We start from the raw sequence: 24,386 nt of genomic DNA on the forward strand, positions 1-24,386 counted from the left end.
CCTGTTTAACTTTACACCTTACCTTTTTACATACCTCATGATTAAAGGAGGATCTTCCTTTTTCCAATTTACTAGGTTTTTTTTAAGACCCTTTTAACTTATGTCATAAGATATACATTATTAAGATTCTGCCCGTCACTCGCAAATGAAAGTTCCCAAAGAATCTTGTTCATTACTGCACTTGATATCATCCTTTGGTCATTGTGAGATGGCTGGATATGGTTCACAGAAGTAGAAATGGCCCCCCCTCTCGCTTGAAATTGAAAAAGCCTAGGTTTGACTTTCGGGCATCCATAGTAGTAGAGCCTGTAAAGAACCCCAGACTTCATGAGTACAGGAATGGAATCGTGAGAAGAAAAAAATAAAGACATTCTAATGGTGATGAGCCAAAACATAGGGCTAAAAATGGACACTTCTTGTCATCACAACATCGAAATCTCGCCCGGGAATGTACACAAAACGGAAACGGTCGCCGGCGACCTTGTCCTAATAAATGCTCCATTGCTGCACACCTGGCCGTGACTGTACCAGATAACCAGTACCACACTACATACTAATGCTAGAGAGAGAGAGAGAGAGAGAGAATCTCGAATAGGGTGAGTTGAGAATTTATAAGGCAGACTCCGTGTTATCAGAGGCAATGCTTTTAAAGATACGTCAGTTACTGTTTTGATAGACACAATATCAGGAGAGTGTGGTGTTTTGAGCGTTGGGAAGGGTATGTGGGTGTGGGGGCTTGGCTTCCCGGCTGGTCTGGTTTAGTGGGTTGTCTGGTCTGGCTCGGTCCGGTCCTCTGACCTCCCTCACTCAATCCTTAATTACGCCCCAAGATTTCATCTTTGTCTCACCGCCATAACTCTCTCACTCCCCCCCAAATCATGCCCATATATATATATACGATTTTGCTGCTTTTCCTTTCGGCCGTTTCCCTTTTCATCGTAGGAGAGAGAACGGTTCATTGGTATTTTTTTGTGTGGTGTTTGACTTCATCAGACGATATGCTTTCTGTGTCCACCAAAGTCGTATTTCCTTAAAACACAACCCAAAATTCTAGTCTTTGTATGTTTATTTGTTTGTTTGTTTGCTGTTTTTTTTTTTGTATATTTTGTAATGCGGTGGAGAGGGGGTGTAGGTGATTCACCTGCGCAGCATCTTGGCGGATACCGTGGGAAGACGGCGAGGGAGTTGTTTTGGTGGTGGTGGTGGTAAGAGAGAGAGCGCGCGCGAGAGAGAGAGAGAGCAGGGAAGGATATGGAGTACGGCGGTGGAGAAGGCGGAGAAGACCGAGATGCCTCCTCCGACCCTCAGGGGAGGAAAAAGCGATACCATCGTCACACAGCGCACCAGATTCAGAGGCTCGAAGCGTAAGCCCTTGTATTTTTGGCTTTGCATGACGCTTTACGAAACGCTATTTGCGTTTGTTCTTGTAATGATTATGATGGGGTTTCTGAATCGTTTTGTTTTCGTCATTCGTTTTGTGGGCATGAAGCATGTTCAAGGAGTGCCCTCACCCGGATGAGAAGCAGAGGTCGCTGTTAAGTCGGGAGTTGGGATTGGCTCCTCGCCAGATCAAATTTTGGTTCCAAAACCGGAGGACCCAGATGAAGGTATTGCTCTCTTTCTCACACACATGCTTCTTCTCACTTTACCAGGTAAAGTTCTCTCTATGAAGTTACTGTATATGCTTATTTCATTGATCAGGCCCAACACGAAAGAGCTGATAACTGTGCGCTCCGAGCAGAGAACGACAAGATCCGTTGCGAGAACATAGCAATCCGAGAGGCACTCAGAAATGTCATCTGTCCGTCTTGCGGGGGGCCTCCAGTCAACGAAGATTCCTATTTTGATGAGCAAAAACTTCGAATAGAGAATGCCCATTTGAAAGAAGAGGTTACCGATTTCTCAACTTCTTACTTTCTCACTGTTTTCATATATACTTGAACTTGTATCTGACTTTTCATTTGGGCTCATTTAGTCTTGGCATCTTTTTGGTTGTCTTGTCTTGCAGCTTGATAGAGTTTCTAGCATTGCAGCCAAGTACATTGGGAGACCAATTTCTCAACTCCCACAAGTGCAGCCAATTCATGTTTCTTCACTAGATTTGTCAATGGGAAGTTTTGGAGGCCAAGGGGTTGGTGGACCTTCCCTTGATATCGATCTTCTTCCCGGAAGTTCCTCGACGGTACCAAGTTTGCGTTTGCCTTTCCAGCCACGCCTTTCGGACATGGACAGGTCTCTCATGACAGATATTGCTGTTCGTGCCACGGAAGAATTGTTAAGGCTTGTGCAGACTAACGAACCCTTGTGGATGAAATCAGCAACTGATGGGAGGGATGTTCTTAATCTTGAAAGCTATGAAAGGATTTTTCCAAGGGCTAATACTAGCTTGAAAAACCCCCATTCGAGGATCGAGGCAACTAGAGATTCTGGAGTTGTGATCATGAATGGTTTAGCATTGGTTGATATGTTTATGGACTCAGTAAGTTCCTTTCCTCGCTTTAGTACCCTTAAAACTGCTAATTGGAATTCCCAAATATCTTGAATTTTTACCATATCGAGGTGATGACTGGTTTTGGGTTTGTAGCACAAGTGGGTGGAGCTATTTCCCGCAATAGTCTCAGTGGGAAAGACAATTGAAGTGATATCATCTGGAATGTTGGGTAGTCATAGTGGCTCTTTGCAACTGGTAACTAGGAAGTAGTCTCATCAATCTTTTCAATTCGATTCCAGTACTCTTATGCTAGATTTTGAAGATTTTCTCACATTAATGTTGTAATTGCAGATGTACGAAGATTTGCAGGTGCTTTCACCACTAGTATCTACTCGTGAGTTCTATTTCCTCCGTTATTGTCAGCAAATTGAACAAGGGTTGTGGGCAGTTGTAGATGTTTCTTATGATTTCCCCCGTGAGAACCAATTTTCTCCTCAATGTCGCCGGCTTCCATCCGGATGCTTGATTCAAGAAATGCCTAATGGGTATTCCAAGGTTGTCAGATTAATCAATGTGTTGTTTTCTTTAGTTCTACATTCCAAATGTGTTGTTTTCACTCCCCACAGTAAGCGTTATGATGGTTTTCACTCGGTCTTCCTGGAAAATGCGAAAACAGGTTACTTGGGTGGAGCATGTGGAAATTGAAGACAAAACCCCAACTCATCGGCTTTATAGAGATCTTGTTCACAGTGGGTTGGCATTTGGAGCAGAAAGATGGCTTGCTATTCTTTGCAGGATGTGTGAAAGATTTGCTTGTCTTATGGTGACAGGCACTTCAACTACACGGGATCTTGGGGGAGGTAAGTTTTCACCACATTTTCAATGATGCTTAAATCATCTTCCTTTAGAAAACCTCTTATAGATTATCTTCTTTTTTCCAGTGATTCCGTCAACTGATGGTAAGAGAAGCATGATGAAACTTGCCCAAAGAATGGTCAACAATTTCTGTGCAAGCATTGGCACTTCTAACAGCCACGGGTGGACAACCCTTTCTGGGATGAATGAGGTTGGAGTTCGAGTGAGTGTCCATAAGAGCACCGATCCTGGCCAACCCAATGGAGTGGTTCTCAGTGCGGCTACTACAATTTGGCTTCCAGTTTCACCACAAAATGTCTTCAATTTCTTCAAGGATGAAAGAACCCGAGCCCAGGTACTCTGATAAAACGTTGGAAACCTGTTAATTTATGGAGTATATCATTTAGTTAAAACGTAGTAATTGTTACATTGCTTCGTTCTATTCATTATTTCAGTGGGATGTTCTCTCCAGTGGCAATGGCGTGGAAGAGGTTGCCCATATAGCAAATGGGTCCCATCCAGGGAACTGTATATCTGTGCTTCGAGTAAGTGCTTGAATGGATTTTGTTAAAAGTAATTCAATGCATTCTAGTCTGTTTTTATTACTATGAAATTAAATTCTGGAACAGGCTTTCAACACTAGCCAAAACAACAGGTTGATACTTCAAGAGAGCTGCATAGACTCGTCAGGTGCATTAGTGGTGTACTGCCCAGTTGATCTTCCTGCAATAAACATAGCAATGAGTGGCGAAGATCCATCCTACATTCCTCTTCTACCATTAGGGTTTGCCATTTCACCTGACGGCCGTCCCGACCTGCTACCTGGAGACGGCGCATCGACAAGTTCCAGCTCACAACACGGCGGGAGCATGATGAGTCGGTTTGGGGGTTCACTGATTACAGTGGCGTTTCAAATACTAGTGAGCAGCCTGCCTTCTGCTAAGCTGAACTTGGAGTCGGTGACTACTGTTAATAACCTTATCGGCACCACTGTTCAGCAAATAAAGGCTGCCTTGAATTGTCCTGGTTCCTGATGAATCTGCTTAATGTGCTACACAACTGTTCTTTTTTGGCTCTTAACATCCTTTAATATACCGAGCAGAAAGGTTCAGAGTCTCTTTGTGCTTGGGGGGGCTTGCATTCATTAATGCTGGAGAAGTTTTATGGGTTAGTTGGGATTTTGAATGCCCTCTCATCAAAGAGCTGGAGATGATTATTTACCGCTGCTGCTGCTGCTGCTGCCTGCTTTTTTGGCTGCCACGGATTACACTTCACACCAACTACAAAAATTCAGTTTTTTGGGCAAAAGCTTTGATCTTTATTTTTGCTGTTTGTTTATTTATCTTTTGGAAGAGTGCATCGTAAAAAGAGGGAGTCAAGAACGCACCATACTTGCATTTTCCTGCCTGGTTTCTCTCCTTGCAACCTTTTTTTTTTTTCATGTTTGCATTCCATTTCCTTCATTCCCAGTGTTGTACGACACCAGCAAGAAAAAAGTAAGGTTCGGGAATTGACTTCTAGTTCTGTTCATGGACTTCTTTCAATCCAAATCATTCTTGTCTTTTTTATCCAGTTCTTGTGTCAAATCTCTCTCTCTCTCTCTCATAATTGGGTTTTGTGTATGGGGAAAGGGAGATGGTTGGAGTGAGAAAAGTTAAGAAGTCGGGTCAGACATTGATGGTCTGGATTGCCTCGTTGCTTCACATCAGTAGTGGGTTCCATCCTGTTTTCTCAGACTGAAAAGTACTGAATTTCGACTTTCAAAAAATCCTATTTTCAAGAAATTTTAAAACTAAACAATTTATTTTTTGGAATGTGTAAGTGTGACATCATAGTAATCTTATGTTTTATAGGTCTATTATGTTCCAAATAATTATAGGTTATAAGTGTTTTTTATTAAAGAAATGATTTAGCATGAATAGATCTTTAAATTGACGGAATTTAATTTGATATGTTATGATACGTTAAATTGGAAAATTGCTTATATTATAAAGTAAATCTAATGTATCATATGAAATGACAGTTTATGAATTTTTTTGGTAAGATCTCTTCGTGCTTCTCTTGTTTTTAATATATGGAAACCAATCATTTTTTCGAGCATATGAAATTAAGATATGGGTCTATCTTTTAGCATATGAAAAATAAAAATACCAACACTTTTTTTTTATGCTGAGTGGAATGGAAGGTTTCCATATGAAATTGAGCGAAGCTGAAGTAAAGAGAATCGAGCCGAAGCCCATGAACTGGGTCTTGGGGCCCAAACTTCCTTCAATTTTCAACTAAAATAACGAGATGAAATAAGTTTGGCCCAATGTACTTTAAAAGTAATGAAACCACTCGACATACATACGAGGAGAAGATGCCAACGGATTTAACAGAAGGAAGACCCCTTTTAGATTTTATTTTATTTTTATATTGTTTTGGTCCAATAAGAATTTTAATATTAATTTATGGCATATGGTGTAGAGGACTTATAATAGTAATATTCATTTTAATTTTTTTAAATTAAACAGTTGACATTTATAATTTTTACAACCATATTATTAAAAATGGCTATTTATTATATACTCTTAGAAATCTAGTCCAAAGCTTTCTTTAACAATAAAACATTCTTATCTATATTATGTCCCGTTTGGAAGTTGGCCTTATCACTCAATTCAGTCTAATTTTAAGCTAAGTTTAACATTCAAACACACAACTTTTAAATCATTAAACTCATTTCAACTCAAAATTTCTTTACACACGGGACTCACAATTTTTTTCAACTCAACACTTCTTTACACACGGGATCCACAACTTTTTAGACTGTCTATCACTCAGTTCAGTCTATTTTTAAGCTGAGTCTAACATTCAAACACTCAACTCTCAAATCACTAAACTTATCTCAACTCAAAACCTCTTTACACGTAGAACCTATAATTTTTTTCAACTCAACACTTCTTTAGACGTGAAACCCACAATATTTTTTAACTTTTCATAAATACATTTAAACTCATCTTAAATCTAAACACATCTAAATTCTTTTTAAGTGAGTCTCACAAAATTCACTACATCATCTAAACTCACTACTATTTATAAAAAATTTAATTCATCTCAACTCTAGCGTGTTTGAAAAATAAATTGACCTTTAATTAAAAAAACTAAGTTGACTTTTTCATCAATATTTGAAATATTGTTCATTGACTTGTTAATAGGATATTATATCCAATAAATTTTTAAATCCTAATTTAACAACATTTATTTCATTTCCACTTCACATTAAATGTTTGCCCTTGAAAAGCATTGTAGAAATGAAATTCTCCCACCACATGGGACAATCAAATATATATATTAAAAAAAATGAAACTTTTATTATAAAAGAATACTATCTATCATGAGTGGAACATATATATATAAAATACATAGTCATTTAAGAAGACGGGTCACTTGAAAAAGGGTAGGGGAAAAGAGGAACAAAAATAGAGGCCCCAGATGAATCTAAGATGTGGAAGAACAAATACATGGCTGAGAAAAATTCTTAGCATAAATAAAATAAAATAAAATAAAAACCTTGTTTGGCCATTGGGAAAATACATGTGATTCGGTGGTACACGGGTCTAAGAAGCACCAATAGCAAACCCTGTAATAAATTGGCATTAATAGCAGTAAACAGACAGACAGACTGAGAAAAGGGCACAAGAAAGATAGATAAAGTCAACAACAAATGATTTCTAACATAATAGCATCGTCTAGTTATATAGATAAAATAAAATAAGATAAATAAAATTATAACAAATCAAATCAGTAAGTCTCCCACAACCTCTTTATAAAAAAGTAAATCTTATATTAAAAAAATTATAAGAAAAATCTATTTTTTAAGTGAGAATCTAATTTTTTTTATAAACAACTTATGCAAAATTTATTTATTTAAAAAAAATATTTTAAATATAAAAAAATTATATAAAAATAAACTCATAAACTAATATAATTTGATGTGATACGTCAGATTATAAACTCCTCTTAATACGTGTGGCTGAAGTGAGTGCATGTTGAGTTCCCAAACTGACAAACAACCAAACCCAGCCAGGAATTGTGGATGGCAATTTTCGAAGGTTTTCATATTCGGGTCTTTGAGTTTTAGTGTGAAATCTGAAAACATTATGACAAGTAGATTTTGCAAAAAGCGCAAGGAATTAGTGGCTGTAGATATTTCTCATTTTTCCTTTCTGCATAATTATATTATTTATATTTATATTTTTTTTTATAAAAAATTTATATTTATATTTAGATATATACGGGTATGATATAAATTTAAATAAAATTCTTAGGATTATATTTTTTTTTTTAAAAAGGCTGATAAAGCTTTTGTTATTTTGTCTACAGTATTATATTTACATAGATCTCATATTTATCTTATTTTTTTTAAAAAAATAAGTGCATAAAATTTATATATTTTAGAATTGTAAAAATCATTTTTTTTAAAATATAATATTAATTTTATTTATTTAATAAAATTAAATTGTACAATATTAGAATATGTAACTTTCACGTATTTCCTTTAAAAAGTAGACAAATTTAAATTCCACATGAAAAAAAAATCATTTTCTTAATGTGGACTCTATTTTTCTCAATCCGAATGCGTGGAGTTTATCCACTTTAAAATTGTATTTAATATTATTTTATTATTTAAAACTATAAATAATTTTATATTTATTTTATTATAACATCATATATTATAGAAAATTTTAGTTTTTCTTTAAAAAAAAAGTATGGATAGAGTGAGAGAATTTAATGAGAATGAGATTTGTGAATGACTAAATCGAGCTAAGCATTCGTTTCTCTAATATATATATATGCCCTGAGCTTTGCTACTCATTATCTCTATATAATATATATCATTTTTTTTAATTTTTTAATTTTATTTTTATTAAACTAATTAAATTCTTCTACTCATCATCCATATACGACACATTTGACAAGAGAAAATAATTTAAAAAATTTTTAAAAATGTGATGTATGAATATGAATTTGATGAATAAAATTTTTTCTATACATGCTTGTCTTTCACAATTACTTTATAATAAATAAATAAATAAAAACCTCAATGTGAAAAAATATTAAAAAAAATTATTTTTCTTCATGAAATTCACATTTTTACAAAATATTTATATAAAATTTATATATTTAGAATTTATATCTGAAATTATTCTTTCATTTATTTATCCATATGCAGTCCATATGGTCCACAAACATTTGCAAATCAATTAATTAATTAAAAGAGATAAAATATCTTTAAAATATTGTTCTGGCTTTAGCTTTTATTTGGAGAGAGAGAGATAAATACAATATTTATTTTTAAATTGTGTGATTTTTTAATAATACTAAATATTTAATAAATATTTTTATCCAATAAAAGATAGACAAGAAAAATATAAATATTTTATAAATATTCTTCATACTTTTTTAATATTTATGAAATGAAAAAAAAAATTATGAATAATAATATTTTTCCAAAAAATAAATATCGGAGAAACGACACGAGAGGACGCCGCGTGTTGAGCGTTCTGAGCCACAAGATTCCACGGCCCCCTTCTGGAATCCTCTTTCTAAAGAAAATCCACTCAAAAGCATCCGACGTGGCGGCCTCTCCTTCTTCGTCCTCCCCTTCTATAAAAAAACTGCAAAATTTTCCTCTTTTGAGTCTTATCTCTTCCTATTAGTCTTCCGTTTTCCCGATTCATTCTTCTGCTCTTCTCCTTCTCATCCTTTCTTGGATTTGAAATCCCCTGCAAAAAAGAAAAGGGATTCGGGAATCCGTTTCCCTTCGTAGCAGAGTGAGCAATCAGTTCTCTCAAGAGGGAAATTCGAGGAATCTGAACTCTTCTGTCCTGGATTCTTCCTTCCTCGGAACATCAGCTTCCCAAGATTTTCCGACGGTAGGTTCTGATTGAGCCAATTGAGAATTTCTGATTTACATTTTTTTCAAATTTTTTTTAAAAAAATAATAATAATAATTAAGATTTCTGTTTTGCTGAGAAGAATTGAGGGAAAAGCGAGGAACAGTGGAAGTATCTATTGTTTGTGTGTTTGACCGCTGTAAGTTTTTGTTGCAGCTCTGGGAACTTAGCACTGATTCTGTGTGAGAGAGGGCTAGTTCTGATCTTGTGGCAATGACTGTTCAGGTATATATTGCCATTACTTAATTGTCGTGTGCATGTGTTTACGAAACTTATATCGGTCTCTTACTGCTTATCTCATAGAAACAAGGAGAAGGATATGTATCTCGGTTAAAAAGTGGTGTTGAGTGGTAAGAGTCAGCCTTTTTCCATTTGCAAAGGCAGGGAATTGATGGGGTTCGTTGAAAAGACAAAATTACTGCCGTTTTTTTTTTCGCAATTTACTTGTAGAGACTCGAATATACGGAAATGGCATGGGGATTTCCGATCCAAAGTTATTTAGGCTTCAGGCGTAGTGGCATAAAAGCCGTGTACTAAGTGCTCTGGCTGTGCGGAGTAAGCACTAGATTCACTATCCTTTCAATTAGAATAATGAGTAGGCGATCACATTCGTGGAGGATATTAATTAGGATATTTGAGTTCGAACCACAGTACTCTTTTCATTGATTTGAGGATGAATACAAGGATTATAACTATAGGTTGAAAAAGGAAAGGTTTCAAATAACAAACCTCCTTGCGGGAGTTTACGGCCATTCCACCCTCCCTCCCTCCCCCCTTCTCTCGCTCCCTATCTATTTATATCACCAACATAGGAATGAAAAATTTAGACTTCTTATGCATAGTATGAGCGGAGAACTGCTATTGTCTTCTATATAATCGTTGGAAGCCAATGTTGTCAAAACATTGACTATAAGCAGATGCACTTTTGAACAATTGCATGTAAAAGCATGCAGTGACTCTTTTGGGACCTCGAATTCGCTGTTATGCAGATAGAATACATTGCATAGAAACCAAGGAAAGTGTTCATTTTTAAACATGTAACGTGGTGCTACTAAGTTTTGCGATGAAGAAGAATTATTAAATTGATTCCAATTTTGAAGAGAAGGAAACTTAATACACTACTCTTTCACTTGCATTTAGCAGCAGGATGAAGGAAAAACGTCAGATGCCTCTGTAAAAGCTGGTAACTACCGCTCTGATGGCGCTGCACAGACTGAAACAGTGGTCCAGAAGGAGGAGATATGTTCATTTGGGGATTACCCTACACCTAAGGTTTTATTCTCTTCGCAGCCTTATATTCTGCCTTTCATTTGTTGGGAATAAATTCGCCAAAGGACATATAACTTGTGATTTTAATTATTTTCATCTGTTCTTTCATGTTTGAGCAGGTAAGGAAACCCTACACCATCGTTAAACAAAGAGAAAAATGGACAGAAGAAGAGCATCAGAAGTTTCTTGAAGCCTTGAAGCTGTATGGTCGTGGTTGGCGTCAAATCGAAGGTAAGCTTGGTGTATGGTGATTTGTTTGGAACGGTTCTCATGTCTGTTGGCTGTCCAAACAGATTGAAGTTACTCTTAATTTTATGCAGCACATGTAGGCACCAAAACTGCAGTTCAGATCCGAAGTCATGCTCAAAAATTTTTCTCTAAGGTTAAATGATTATGTTTCAGTGTCTAGTTACTATTGTGATGCACACATTTGATCATAAACTACAGTAGCTCAGCTTCGTTTGTGGGTTTGTCTAATTGGCATCTTTCCTCCGCATTAATTTGTTTTTTGCTTGCTGGTTTCAGGTGGTACGGGCATCCAGTGGTAGCACTGAAAACACCATAGAACCAGTTGAGATACCGCCTCCACGGCCAAAGAAGAAACCCTCACATCCTTATCCACGTAAATCAGTTGATTCCCTTAATGGGATATCAGTTACAAATCAATTAGAAAGGTCTCCATCTCCAAATTTATTGGTGGGGGAGAAAGACACCAAATCTCCCACTTCAGTTCTCTCTGCAGCTGGGTCAGATTCATTGGGGTCTGCAGTTTCAGAGCAGCTCAATCCTTGTTCTTCTCCTAATTCCTGCACAACTGACATTCACTCAAGTACCTCCTCACCTGTTGAGAAGGAGAATGTACACATGACATCCAATTCCACTGTCCAAGAAGAAAAAGATCCTTTTTCATCAACGCCTGAGTGCTTTTTGTCCATGGTACAATGAACTGTTATATTTATCCTTCAACTTAGTCCAAGTTGGATGATACCTTGTTAACCTGTTTGCTGGGCAAAATTCTTACTCTCTCTTCTCGTTATGAATGTACAGAAATTGGAGTTAGCTTCCAAGGATACTCTAGGCAACATGGGAGATGAAGCCACAGGAGCACCCGTTACAAGCATCAAGCTTTTTGGAAGGACGGTTGTGGTGACAGATTTTCAAAAACCATGTTCTTCAGGGTCAGAGAATAGTGAGTCACTGCCATCTGATAAGAGTCCAGAGAACATTGATAATGAGAAGCTTGTTAATTATAATTGTGAATCATTGCCATGTCGAGCCCCAGATAGACACATGGAACATCGTAAAGAGAACACCGACTCTGCAGAAGCCTACCATTATGCTTCTCTGCCATGGTGGACTCTGTACCAAGGTCTGCCATTTTATTGCTCTCCCTCATATTACCAAACCTCAGTTCAAGTACCTACAGGCTCCTGTGTTGAAGAAGAAACGAACGAGAGGGATATTGTGAAGGAAAAATCTTGTACTGGCTCGAACTCTGCAATAATTAATGAAGTGGAAAATGGAGAGAAGAATTTAGTTGGTGTTGATTGCGAGTCTCAAGAAACTCTTGATGAGAGAAGGATGGTTAGCCCCTGCAACCATATGAAGGGATTTGTTCCCTACAAAAGATGTCGAGCAGAGAGAGATGCGAACTCATCAATGATGGTTATAGAGGAGAGGGAGGGACAAAGAGCTCGAGTTTGCTCGTAGCCCCCCCACCCCACCAAAAAAAAACAACAGTGCATATCCATTTGACCTTCACGCAGGAACTAATGGTAATTTTGCTCACTTTCTCCAGAAGAGTTACCCATCTTTAGAAAGTCGAGAACTAATTAATGGTAGCAATGGCATGGTTTTGGCAGAAAGAGTAACTAGATGCAAGCTTTTTGGATTGTATCTGTGGCTTTCCGAAACCTCTCCTGCTTGTTCCTTTCGACCTTTCCCTCCTCCACTTCAAGATTCCACTTAGGAACCAAGTTGTAAATATTTTGAGCAACATGTTGCTTTGCCGCCGTCTTTATTTCAGTGTCTGAAAATTCCTTCTTTCAAACATAATGTTGAATGATACTTCATATATATGTCAAATGAAAAACACTCCATTTAACTAAACTAGAACATTTTAATTTTGAAAATGATTTTCAAAATTTCTTCAAATTTTGAAAATGCATTATGCTTAAAAATCTTGACATGAAAAATAAATAAATTAATTAATTAAAAAAAAAAAAAGGATTAAGAGCCATGGGCACATTCTCATTGATCAGTGTTGAGGATATGACAAAGTTGACAAACAGAAGCAGAATACCAGTTGCACCAAGACTCACCCACGTCCATGGTAGCAACCAGTGACTTTCACTTCTTGTACGTCAATCCAGAGAATCTAAAATCCTTACTCACCATCTTAGTGTATTTTGGGGCAAACTGTCCTATGGTGACAATTATCAACTACAAATTCAGCATATAACGCCACTTTCAAGAATCGTTAATGCCATAAAACTGACCAAAAACAGATTTGACACAATTCCAAACAAGGAAATTAAGAAGCAGCTAGGTGCCTAGTGAAGTAAAGCTAGCAAGTTTCGGCTTTGGAAGTGATTGGATTGGTCTAGTTCAGGATTCACCAAGTAACTTAATCTCCAACTCAGAAATTTTGATTCCCACCATTGATGAACGCCTCTTCTGTTGTGGGTACAGATTGGATTCCAAACTGCTATAATCATCAACATGACGCCTTTTAGAAAGTTGGATATCCTCCATTAAGGGTGTGTGTGGATGTTGAAGTGAGTTGAGTTGAGTTGTGATGATAAAATATTGTTAGAATATTATTTTTTAATATTATTATTATTTTAAAATTTGAAAAAGTTGAATTGTTTATTATATTTTGTATTGGGATTTGAAAAAGTTGTAATGATGAGTTGAGGTGAGTTTGGTAACCAAACGCACCCTTAATCTACTTGATCTACGATTTCCCTGTCTACTTCATGGTCCAAATGCACATCAACAACCTCATTCTCTTCATGCTTGCATACCAAATGGACCCCACAACTTCCAAAGAGAACTGGGTTTGATCTTGAGCCAGAATAAAACTTAACTCTGAGATTAACGTACCCTTGGACCTCAGAAGACTTCAAAAACAAGTATTCCAGCCATACATGAACTGAGCCCATTTCATGAGTTGTTCGGTATATAGTATGCCTTGATATACCATTGACAATGATCTCCATACGAATTGGGTGGTGTTTAACTGCAAGAATTGGTTCCATAACAGCACACAAAGCAATTCCTATCTTCTCATCCAAATATAGCGGCCCCTCAATATTTATTTCACATGAAATACCATTTGAAGTCTTCTTTTGATGGTTGAACCATTCTGGCATCGTATCTCCAGGAAACACAATGCCTCCTTCAAGGTTCTCAAGGTGCCCCTGTTAAATGAATTTTTCAAGTTTTCAACAGTAAAATTTATAAATCAAGCCACGCAAAAACATGTGAGAGAGAGAGAGAGAAAGAGAGAGAGATACCTCACCAAATAAGGATTTGCCACAGGATTCCCTAGATTCACAAGTAATTTGTGGCACTCAGACAAGTCAATCCATTCTAATGAAGGTAGGTTGCATGTAATGAACTGAAATTTTCTTGAAACTTCTGGAAAACTTTCCAACGAAATGCATCTACTAGTAAATACCTCATGAATATTCGGAGGAAGTTCTACAATTTTTTGAAGCTTCTTGCAACCCAGCAACTGAAGGGACTTCAATCCAACAAATCTTTTGATGGTTTGGGGAAGAATAACAATATCACTCCCAGATAGACAGAACTCTCTCAAAGTGGATGAGCAGTTAAATGATGGAAAGAAATTTGTTTTTGATAGGAAGCAGTTCTTAAGATCCAAAAATCGCAGTGATGGAAACACAATTGAGGAACAATTATCATTAAAAAAGCCAGAACTCGTTGGTGGGAGCAATTCTTCACCTGATGAAATTCCAGAATCCTTGGGAAACCCATCAAGCTTTGAACAATCCCGGAGATAAAGATTTTGCAGATGTTGCAACCGAAGAATGCTAGTGGGGAGATGCACAAGGTTTTTGCAACCATTTAGAAATAAGAAACGAAGCCCAGTGAGGTATCCAATAGATGAAGGAACTTCTTTGATACCAGTGCGTTCAAAGCTAATAAATTTCAAACGTTCCATTTCACACTCAATTTCTGGGAATTTCTCAAGGCTTGAACAATTTTCAAGGCCAAGAAATTCTAAAGATCTCAACTTGAGGCTTCTTGGTAAACTCCGAAGGTTACAGCACAGTGTAAGATTCAACCTAACAAGTTTATTAAGGAATCCAACGGAATGATGAACTTCAACTAAGTTTCTACAACTATGAAGTGTCAACTCCTCTAACTGTGTGGTCCTTGAAAGATCTGGGATTTTTGTTAGGAATTCACAACTAGAAAAATCCATGATTTTCAAGTTTTGGAAATTCTGTAGAAAAATTAGATAGATTAGCTTGAAGGAACTAGGAAGGTTAAAACATAGATTAAAGAAAAAAAATTAATGGGAATAATACTTGTACCTGGAATTCTTCCCCCACTTCTTTGATGAAGCTAGAACGGATTCTAAGAGCAACAAGTTTCTTCCCATAAAAATTGGATGGCAAAGACTGTAAAGGATATTTAGACCAATCAAGTAATCGTAACTCATTAGAGAGATAATTAGGCCCTCCAAATAATAATGCATTGCAGTTGACAAACAATCTAAGCCTTTTCATCTTCTTGAATGCTTTAGAACCCAAACGTATGACATCTCGTTTCGGCAGCTCTACCAATATGCCTTCAATTTTGTTTGTTCCCTAGTAACAACAATGGGCAAGTATATCAAGAGATTTAAAGAGTATAAGACTCCACATTTTATAATTTTGTCAGCATTGTCTTTCTCATATTTACTTGTTAATAAAGAAAAACAAGATGCACATAGAAACTATATATGTTCTGTAATTGGGCAATCGTGGATGATGTGATTCTTACCATATTTTCTTCTAGAACATATCGAACATCTTCATGAAACCACAACCTACTGCGTCTTCCAGATTCTTTGGGTGCTTCTTGTCGAACAATTTCTCTACCCATATCTTGTATTAAGTCGTGCATGACCAATATATCAAACTCATCCGTAGTAATAAGAGATTTATCCATAAGCACTTTGATTCCAATCTTTGGAAAGAAGTTACAACCCTCCAGTATATTAATGACATATCCAACATGCCCTCCTTTAAAGAAACATGCAATGTCAAGAAAAATATTCTTCTCATTTTCATCCAATCCATCATAACTTATTCTAAGTATTTCTTGAATATTCTTTGGAGGGCTTATTCGATACTTTTCCAATACATCTTTCCATTGATGTATATCTCTACCATATAGATACGAACCTAGCACTGTTAAAACTATTGGAAGGCCTCCAGCATAATGCAGTGCATGTTCTATTAGTTCAACAAAATCATCATTAGGTTTGTCAGGCTTGTCACTTTTGAAGGCATGTCGACTAAATAGCTGAAGAGATTCATTGTGATCCAATTTCTTCGCCTTGTATGTCAAATCAACTTTATGCCCGGTTAGCAAATGTTTATCTCTTGTTGTTATGATGATTCTACTTCCTATACCAAATCAATCACATCCTCCAGCTAATGTTTCTAATTGATCCAATCGATCCACATCATCAAGAACTAAAAGAACATTTTTACAGCAAAGTCTCTTCCTTATCATATTTATTCCTTGATCAGTGTTAACAACCTTTAAATCTGAGTCTCCCAAGACCTCGTAAAGAAGTGTCTTCTGCATTTGGATTAGACCGCACTCTCGCTTTGAACTTTCTCTAATGTTTGCAAGAAAACAACTACTCTCAAATCGATAAGCAATTAAGTTATAGATTGCTTTGGCAATAGTTGTCTTGCCAATTCCGCCAATTCCAAAGATACCCACCATGCGTATGTCATTTATTTCAATACTCAAAAGAGCATTGATGTCATGTATGCGAGACTCTATTCCAATTGGATACTTGGCAACATTTAAAGATGTAAGATTTACTATCCTTGAGACCACTTGAACAACTTCATGGATAAATTCAGACTCCTTCCTATCAATATAAAAGATACAATAAATAAATAAAAATTCAGCAGGTCAAATTTCTCAAACAGAAAGGATAAAATATCTTTTTCAAATATTTAACTTGATAATAAAATGCATTTTTTCTATATATCTTGCACCGTTCAATAATCTGTAATATCTTTCCACAGGACCAAAATTTACTAGAGTACTTCATGTTCAAGCTTTAGAATTTAGAGTGCATGAGAAAAAGACATACAAAATAAGTTTCTCAATATTTATTAAATATTTAATGCTATTCGAAATATTCATTTACATCGATAAATGATCAATAAATGATATTCGAAATATTACCTTGATGATATTACCTTTTCATCTTCTTGAATGCTTTAGAACCCAAACGTATCATCATAAGGATTTGAAATAAAGTAAAGAAAAATTAACTTGATGAAGGCACAAAATCATGGTTTGAATTACCTTCTCCCTCCTAAATGCCACCCGGCCAAATTGGTCACTTCTTTTAGGCATTCCTTCCACCTCTTCAACTTCATGTCATCCTTGATCGTGTCTTCAAGTTCAGCCAATGATTTTTCAAAACTCTTTTCTTGATTCCGTACTACCGACGGACTCACTTTGTAAAATACTGGCAGAACAGTTAGTTGTTTTGTTTCCTTGCACTCAAGAATCTTCATCAACTCCTCCAAGCACCATATTGATGATGCATAATGTTTAGAAAGTACAACGATAGAAATCCTCGATTCTTCAATAGCTTTGAGAATTTCCAATGAAATTTTCTCTCCTTTTCTAAGCTCTTCATCTACATAGGTGTTGATACCTCTTTTATGCAAAGCATTTTGTAGATGGGAAGTAAAATTATTGCGAGTATCTTTACCTCTAAAACTTATAAATACATCATGAGTCCATCGACGAGTGCAAGAAGAAAAGAAAGAGGCTGAAGGCACTCCTTGTAAGGCTGCAGAAGAAGTCATCGTTTGTAGTCTCATTACAACTGATCATTAGAGCAATGAGCAACTTCTTTCTACACAACTTAAATATTAAAATCAATGTCAGGTTGGTCACCCATGATATTGATAGAAGAAATTTAAAATCATACGCATTGGTCAAAGAAAGATGAGAAGAAACTTCTTGTTTGCTATCTAATGTGGGAAATTCAGTAGCAATGATACAAAATAAATACTAAATTATGCATGTTCCTCCTTCTAGGAAACTTCGTGCATACTAGTGTTGTTGTCGTTTCAGAAGAGAGAAGAATTACATTCTAAACGGCAGTTCAATCCTACTGTTCCAACTTCCAGTCAAATGATAATATATGGAACTAGAAAAGATGCATCATGGACTCTTATAACCAGTTTCCAGCTTTTTTACTCCAAATTACCTATAAATAGACATGAAGGGTGTTAAGTTGTGTTTTAAGATCAATTGAATTAATTGTTTAATAATTATTTTAATAAGATTCTTTATTTTCTAATGTTAACATTTTAATAAGATTCTTTATCTTCACTGTATGAATAAGGTCTTAGTATGTATGGGCATTCTGGGCGGGTCACGATAAGTCGTTGATCAAAGGTTTAGACCAATCACAATTCATCAGTACCATCTTGCCCACTTTCAATTGATGAATGGCTATCATTCTTAGATCAACTGTTATTTTTTAAATTAATTATACCAAATAACTGAATAATTATTTATTATATTGCACTTATCTTTTAATCATTTGATGTCATATTAAGAGATAATGTTTTAAATATTATGTTAGTAATATTATTAAGCAATTTCAAATCTTAAAGTTTTTTTGATATCTTCTCTTTTTTCATTTGTGACACTTGGTCATCTTCTTTTCTAGTCTAATGCTAATATGGACCAGTTCCAACAAGAAAAAACAAATCCAAATTAAGTGGATAGATCAAAATGCAAACATTGGAGCTCGGTGTCATGATTATAGATAATCTGCATTATCTAAGCCTTCTGTGTTAAGATATAAATTAAATAATAAAATTTATATTTTTTTAATTAGCTTAATTTTTTGGACAAGTGGTGACTTCATATGATATTAAAGCAAAAATCTTGAGTTCGAATCCTGACTCTACACACTATCTCATTCAATTAAATATTTCAAGTTTTGAGCGTATTAATTGAGAGAAAGTGTGGCTGACACAAGAGAATGAGTGTTAAAATATAAATTAAATAATAAAATCTATATCTTCTCACTTATCCCAAAAGCTTAATACTCTAAACCCACTGCATCTATCATTATAAGAACAACGAGTCCTTGAAAGTTGAATGTCACATGTTGAATCTACTAGACTTTCAATTTCTTTTTCCAGTGCATTCGGATTCGAAACCGTTATCATCATCTACACAACGCCTCTTTGAGACTTGAATGCCATTTTTTGAGTCTACTGTACTTTCAATTTCTTTGTCTAGTTCATTAATGTTAGTCATTAGTGTACGATTGTGGGCAAAGAAAGGCCGCTAGGAGGATTGAACATGAGAAGTTTACGTAATAAACCTTATTACGACTATCAACTCTAGTATCGTACCCTCGAGAAAGACTTCACCATATAAGGCACCTTGATCATTATAAATAAACTCATAGCGTGATGCCCCCAACCCTCTCTTGGGATTTGACAGAGAGTAAAGTATCGGGACATTTAACACAAGTTTATATACTTCGGTGCATGATAAATAAGAATGCAATACATCTAATATGCTTCTAGCAATATACAATACTCGTAGCGAAATATTTTATTCAATCTATAATTTGCACCAGAATAAACTAAAATCTCAAATATATAATCATATACATTAACATGTAGTACATTAATCGAACAACTAGTTAGTACAATATACAAACCAAAAAAACAACATATTGTCTCGGTGTATCGTACTCTTTAACTACAAACTCAAACCTTCATACTTATCTCCATAACACAGACTTAATGCCATAAACTCTAAATAACTTATAATATATATAACACATCATTCATTCATCCAAGCAAAGATTATTGTCAATTAAATTTATCCAATCTTGTAGCCTCTTCTTGATTGAGACCCGACTCTTCAAATCCTATCACAGATTCTACCATTCCGAGATGGGAATGGTACTTGAGACTATCACAGTGAACTTTATACAAATCTCAATAAGTTAAGCTAAAAACATACAAACAGTTCATAATAGCATGATTAACGATAAACATGATATGTATGCATGAATGACATGAACTTGCTTCTACAAATATTTAGTGTATTTGTAACATGAACTGATCACCCCATTACCCTCAATCCTGTCTTTTAGATTCTAAACAGTTCTCCATCTTATTAGTCTTGGCAATATGAACAACTTGATACAACTGGGTATTTTTGTGTATTGATGGTTGTTTTAAGCATCACGAAAAACTGCATCTTTGTATTATTTGCACCTTGTAGTACTATAAATATCAAAAAGTTAGTTATATAAATCCCTAATTAAGTTCCCATTTAATTTAATCAGATCATTCAAGTGGAGTGCATCTAATTTTTCTTATATTTTTTTAACTTAAGCAAGTGAGTGAGGTATGGGCCCATTCTCACGGCCCACTTATTAATGAATTTATATGGGTAATTTATTTAAATATTAAAAGTGTATCCATCCATTTTTCAAGGCTTTTTTGTTCCTAAAACTGTCTGAATTTTGTCAGAAGTCCCTAAGTACCCATTTTGAGATGTTACTATTATGAGCTTTTCCCTTTTTTTTTTTTTTTTTTTTTGGCTAGAAAAACAATTATGTCCAAAATCTGAAGTCTGGTCAAGTTGCTTTCCAAAGACTCAAAAGGTCTCTTGCCTCGTAGCTGGGTTTTGATGATCTATCTGATGCCGTCTTCCAAGGCTGCAAACACTGTCTTGAATTGTTATAAAGATCCATTTTTCCTTGGCTCTGGTGCTCCTTTTCCCTTCTGGGTGTCTTTGTACTTCTACGACCAAAAAGATGAATGAACAAATACATTACCTAAATTTAATTAGTCTAGTACCCAGAGAACCATATTTTGGAGAAAGCCATGAATGTCTTTGCAGCTTTCAATGTCTAGTCCAAGAGTCGGCAAAACTCCTCTTTTTTCACTTCTCCCTAAAACTACTTAAAAAAGTATAGCTTGATTTGTTACGTCAAATCATAAAATTATTTTTATTATAAAATAAATCTAACGAATTACATAAAATCATGTCAGATTTCTTTAATCAATGTTCATGAGATAATATCCAAATCAAGCTTTGATATAATGTATGAGATTGGTATGTTGTTAATTAAATATGGTCAAAATGCATTGAACTTCTTGTAATTTGTGAAAAATAAAATAAAGAATATACAATTTTTTATTTGAGTGAAGATCTGTCATTGCTTTGTATTGAACAAACAAGGACTTTTCTTTGTACTATTCGATTATAAAACTTTTAAGCAGTTAAGCTTTTTTTGTCACTAATCAGATGGGCATGAGCATTGATGTTTGTATTTTGTTTCTGCACGATAATTTTGAGGCCTTTAATCCAATGACTCCAAATTATTTCACTTTTTTTTGTTTTTCCCTGCTTTAGCTGTTAAGATTATGATTTTGAAACCCTGTCAAATTTTGTCATTTTTGGACCTAATGTGCTGTGTCAATATCGATCATCATGTCACGTTAAGGTTGTCAATTTTCTTTTACAGTTATAGAATGTATAAGCTCTCACACTCTATTTTAAAAAAATAAATAAATATGATATCTTAAAACTGTATTTAGCATGACTCTAATTATTTCTTTCTAAATAATCTTTTGTATGATGGTTGTTCCGAATTTTGTCCATCGAAGCTCTAAGTAGAGGCGAAAATATGTTAAATTTGATACTAATTACGAGAAAATTATGCATATATTTGTAAGTCGATGCGAATGACATGTTCTCTACATCCATAGAAAAAAATTTGTTAAATCGAATTTTAGGGCAGCTCAAACAGATTAGGAGAAAGAGAAGATGGAGGAGCCAAATGGGTATTGGCTTGAAAAGTTGAAAGGAACCGTCCGTAGGAAGTGTAAGGGACTTCCACTCTTGGATTTTGACTGATTCACGCCTTGAATAGACCATGCTTTACGATCATAGAAGCTTGTTTAGAATTATAACACAATAAATTAAAGACAATTGTCAATGGTATTTGCCCATTTTTAGAAAGTTTTTCTTTCCTACGGAAGGTATCAAAACTTGATATAATTGATAAACGCATGCTGCTAAACAGTGCAAATATGGGGATAATTTTTGTGCAAGCAGTAATGGGATATATAAAAAATGATTTGTACAAGTTTAGGTTGCACAAATCCCTGCATACTCTTTGAAAAAGACATAATCTCATAGTGGGTCTTTTTTTTAGAAGAAAACGATATCTCAATTTTATTGATAGCACTCACGACGGAGGAAAACCGTAGTTACATCTATAGATATCTGGGAGCACAACATTCAAAAAATTACAAACCAAGTATAAAAAAATCTAAGACTCCCAACTAGAATACAATATACCCAAAAAGAAAATGCTTAACAAAATATATATAAAACCATTCTAAAAACTTGCAAGAAAACAAGAACAAAGAATCCGCATGCATATAAAGTTCATAAAACAGATAAAATCAGGAAATACCTTACGAGATTCGTAAATAAGGAAGATTAAGTTTATCTATGCGAATAAAGCCTCTTAAATTGTTGGGCAGTTTATCTCTATCACCTAGGCAGTCTTTTCATAGTGGGTCTTGCTTCTATTTTTTGTTTCAAACGACTTAACAAGACTTGTACACTTTAAATCTGTATCCAACATTATTCTAACTTATATAGATACTAACATTTTTTTCATAAGAAAAAATAGTTATTATCTGCCGTTCTTCCTCTCTTCTTAAACTTTTGTTATTAAGAAAAAAAAAATGTGTAGTTTTCTTATCATAGACTTTACAATAATAGAATTTAATAGTGATAAAAAACAAACTTAAGTAATAGTTTTCATTGAGTAATGTTGTAAATCACGCTCTCATCCTACTATATAAATTGTGGCATCTTTAGAACTATTTGATCATCCTTTACATTTTTTAAAGAAAAATTAAAAAAAAAATTAGGGATAATGAGAGTGAGATAAGAATGTAATTTATAGAATTTTATTTTTTGTTTTATTTATTTTTAAAATATATATATTTATAAACTTACTTTGTTTTAAAAGTATTTTGTAATGAATTTGAGGAATATGAAAGTCGAGGAAAGGCAGGCATTTAAAGCATTGATGGGAATGAAGGACCTCGTAAGTGGTCACTAATTACGAGTCTTTTCCCTGGAGTGCCTGCCTACCTTAGACCTACCCTGCATGTATGTACGTACGTAAATTGATGACATTTCAACCCACTTATTTAAAGAAAAAAAAAAAAGCATTGAAACATATGAATGCTATGAACAATGCAAGGGCATACTGAGCAAATGGGGTCGTAAGTATTTTGTGTGAAAGGCATTCATTCTATCTATTTTGTGATAGTTAAAGGTACGAAAAAATTTAATTATAAGCGATTATACGTATTAATAAGTATACATATTTAATATGATTGGTAAAAAAATAAATTTTATTAAAAATAGTATTAATTTAAATTTAGAATATAAAAATAACAATATTAATACACAGATTGGTACATAAACTTGTTTGTATATAGTAAAACTCAGAAGGTATATAGCTTGATTGACATAAACCATCAACCTTCAAATATATATACCTAGCCTATGATATGTGTTATGAAATGCCAGTGGACATGCATAAAAAATGCAAGTGATTGGGTTCATCTTAATGCCACTTTTCCCTTTGAAAGATCATAGAAAAATACATCTCTGATTTTTTTTTTTTTTTTTTTCCATATGCAATGGTAGAGAGAAAAAGGGGTACTAATTGTGGGGAGGAATTAGTAAACAATCCAATCATGGGGAGTTTTAATAATGGAGCTTTGCCTTAAGATGAGGAAATTGAACTTTGTTGGGGTTGTTCTAAGTGTGAATGATTGGTGTTTGGTGCATAATGCTGCCGCCATTGTCTTTGCTATCCTACTAATAATAACCATTAATTAATTAAAAATAAACATTATCTGAAACTTAATTGGATGGAAGTGACATCCAATATGGCACCCTCTACTAGAGTTTCTAAATTAATGGGAATTATTATTATTATTTATTATTATTATTATTTTCTGTTTTTCTTCTTTGTTGTTTATTACTTGCAATGAAGACAGTGCCATCAGCCTGCAATCTGTCCTCTGAATCTACAGTGATGCTGACTTGACTCCTGCTTCCATGTTGGAATAGGAAAGGAACCTCTCTCTCTCTCTCCCTCTCTCTCTCTCTCCACTTCAAGTCTATGAACGGACGATAAGATTAGATCCACCAAATCAGTTTCCTTTTTTTAAGCCAAATCTCAGCATCTTTTACAAGATAGTACATTTTCAAGCTTTTATGTGTCTGCTTGTAGGTAGGTACGTTACGTAATTTCTTGGTATGTGTGTTTACGCTCTAATTTCAATCAAAACATTTAGATATCTTCCAATTATTTACAAAATCTCTATCCACCACACTTTTTAAAATTTTTATTATTTTTTTATTAAATATTTAATATATAAATAATGAATAAAAAAATTAAATTAATTTAAAAAGAATAAACTCAAAAAAAAATTTAAAAAAATTTTAAAATTTTAAAAATAAATGATGCGTAGAAGATAAGAGGTTGTATAGCATTACTCAATTTCAATATATCTTTCGAGAGGAAGGGC

General features: G+C 34.7%; 2 protein-coding genes and 1 pseudogene across 3 annotated transcripts; 2 read left to right on the forward strand and 1 right to left on the reverse strand.

Annotated features, from left to right (window-relative positions):
- The first annotated feature begins 248 nt into the window (after positions 1-248).
- On the forward strand, positions 249-4,858 carry LOC121244886 (homeobox-leucine zipper protein HDG11-like). The gene is made up of 10 exons (XM_041143120.1): positions 249-1,364; positions 1,490-1,607; positions 1,702-1,890; positions 2,009-2,479; positions 2,585-2,686; positions 2,783-2,986; positions 3,108-3,291; positions 3,373-3,641; positions 3,742-3,831; positions 3,916-4,858. Exons 1-10 carry the CDS (start codon positions 1,252-1,254, stop codon positions 4,318-4,320), a joined length of 2,145 nt encoding a protein of 714 aa, XP_040999054.1. The 5' UTR covers positions 249-1,251; the 3' UTR covers positions 4,321-4,858.
- Positions 4,859-8,939: 4,081 nt separating this feature from the next.
- On the forward strand, positions 8,940-12,558 carry LOC121244586 (protein REVEILLE 7-like). 2 transcript variants are annotated; one of them, XM_041142725.1, is made up of 7 exons: positions 8,940-9,201; positions 9,379-9,447; positions 10,363-10,494; positions 10,611-10,722; positions 10,812-10,873; positions 11,017-11,427; positions 11,539-12,558. In XM_041142725.1, exons 2-7 carry the CDS (start codon positions 9,436-9,438, stop codon positions 12,199-12,201), a joined length of 1,392 nt encoding a protein of 463 aa, XP_040998659.1. In that variant the 5' UTR covers positions 8,940-9,201; positions 9,379-9,435; the 3' UTR covers positions 12,202-12,558. The 2 variants fall into 2 exon arrangements, with proteins under 2 accessions (XP_040998659.1, XP_040998660.1); XM_041142726.1 differs by having other exon boundaries at positions 8,941-9,201; positions 10,366-10,494.
- An 875-nt stretch (positions 12,559-13,433) lies between these two features.
- On the reverse strand, positions 13,434-17,376 carry LOC121244287 (annotated as a pseudogene).
- Between the last annotated feature and the right edge of the window lie 7,010 nt (positions 17,377-24,386).

Source organism: Juglans microcarpa x Juglans regia, chromosome 8S, assembly GCF_004785595.1.
Source record: "Juglans microcarpa x Juglans regia isolate MS1-56 chromosome 8S, Jm3101_v1.0, whole genome shotgun sequence".
Classification (NCBI taxonomy): domain Eukaryota; kingdom Viridiplantae; phylum Streptophyta; class Magnoliopsida; order Fagales; family Juglandaceae; genus Juglans; species Juglans microcarpa x Juglans regia.

Coding starts and splice junctions, on each gene's coding strand:
- LOC121244586 (XM_041142725.1), top strand. Junction 10,495..10,610: donor GGGATTACCCTACACCTAAG/GTTTTATTCTCT, acceptor ATGTTTGAGCAG/GTAAGGAAACCCTACACCAT. Junction 11,428..11,538: donor CTGAGTGCTTTTTGTCCATG/GTACAATGAACT, acceptor ATGAATGTACAG/AAATTGGAGTTAGCTTCCAA.
- LOC121244886 (XM_041143120.1), top strand. CDS start 1,252: ATGGAGTACGGCGGTGGAGAAGGCGGAGAAGACCGAGATGCCTCCTCC. Junction 1,365..1,489: donor CAGATTCAGAGGCTCGAAGC/GTAAGCCCTTGT, acceptor GTGGGCATGAAG/CATGTTCAAGGAGTGCCCTC. Junction 2,687..2,782: donor ATAGTGGCTCTTTGCAACTG/GTAACTAGGAAG, acceptor TTGTAATTGCAG/ATGTACGAAGATTTGCAGGT.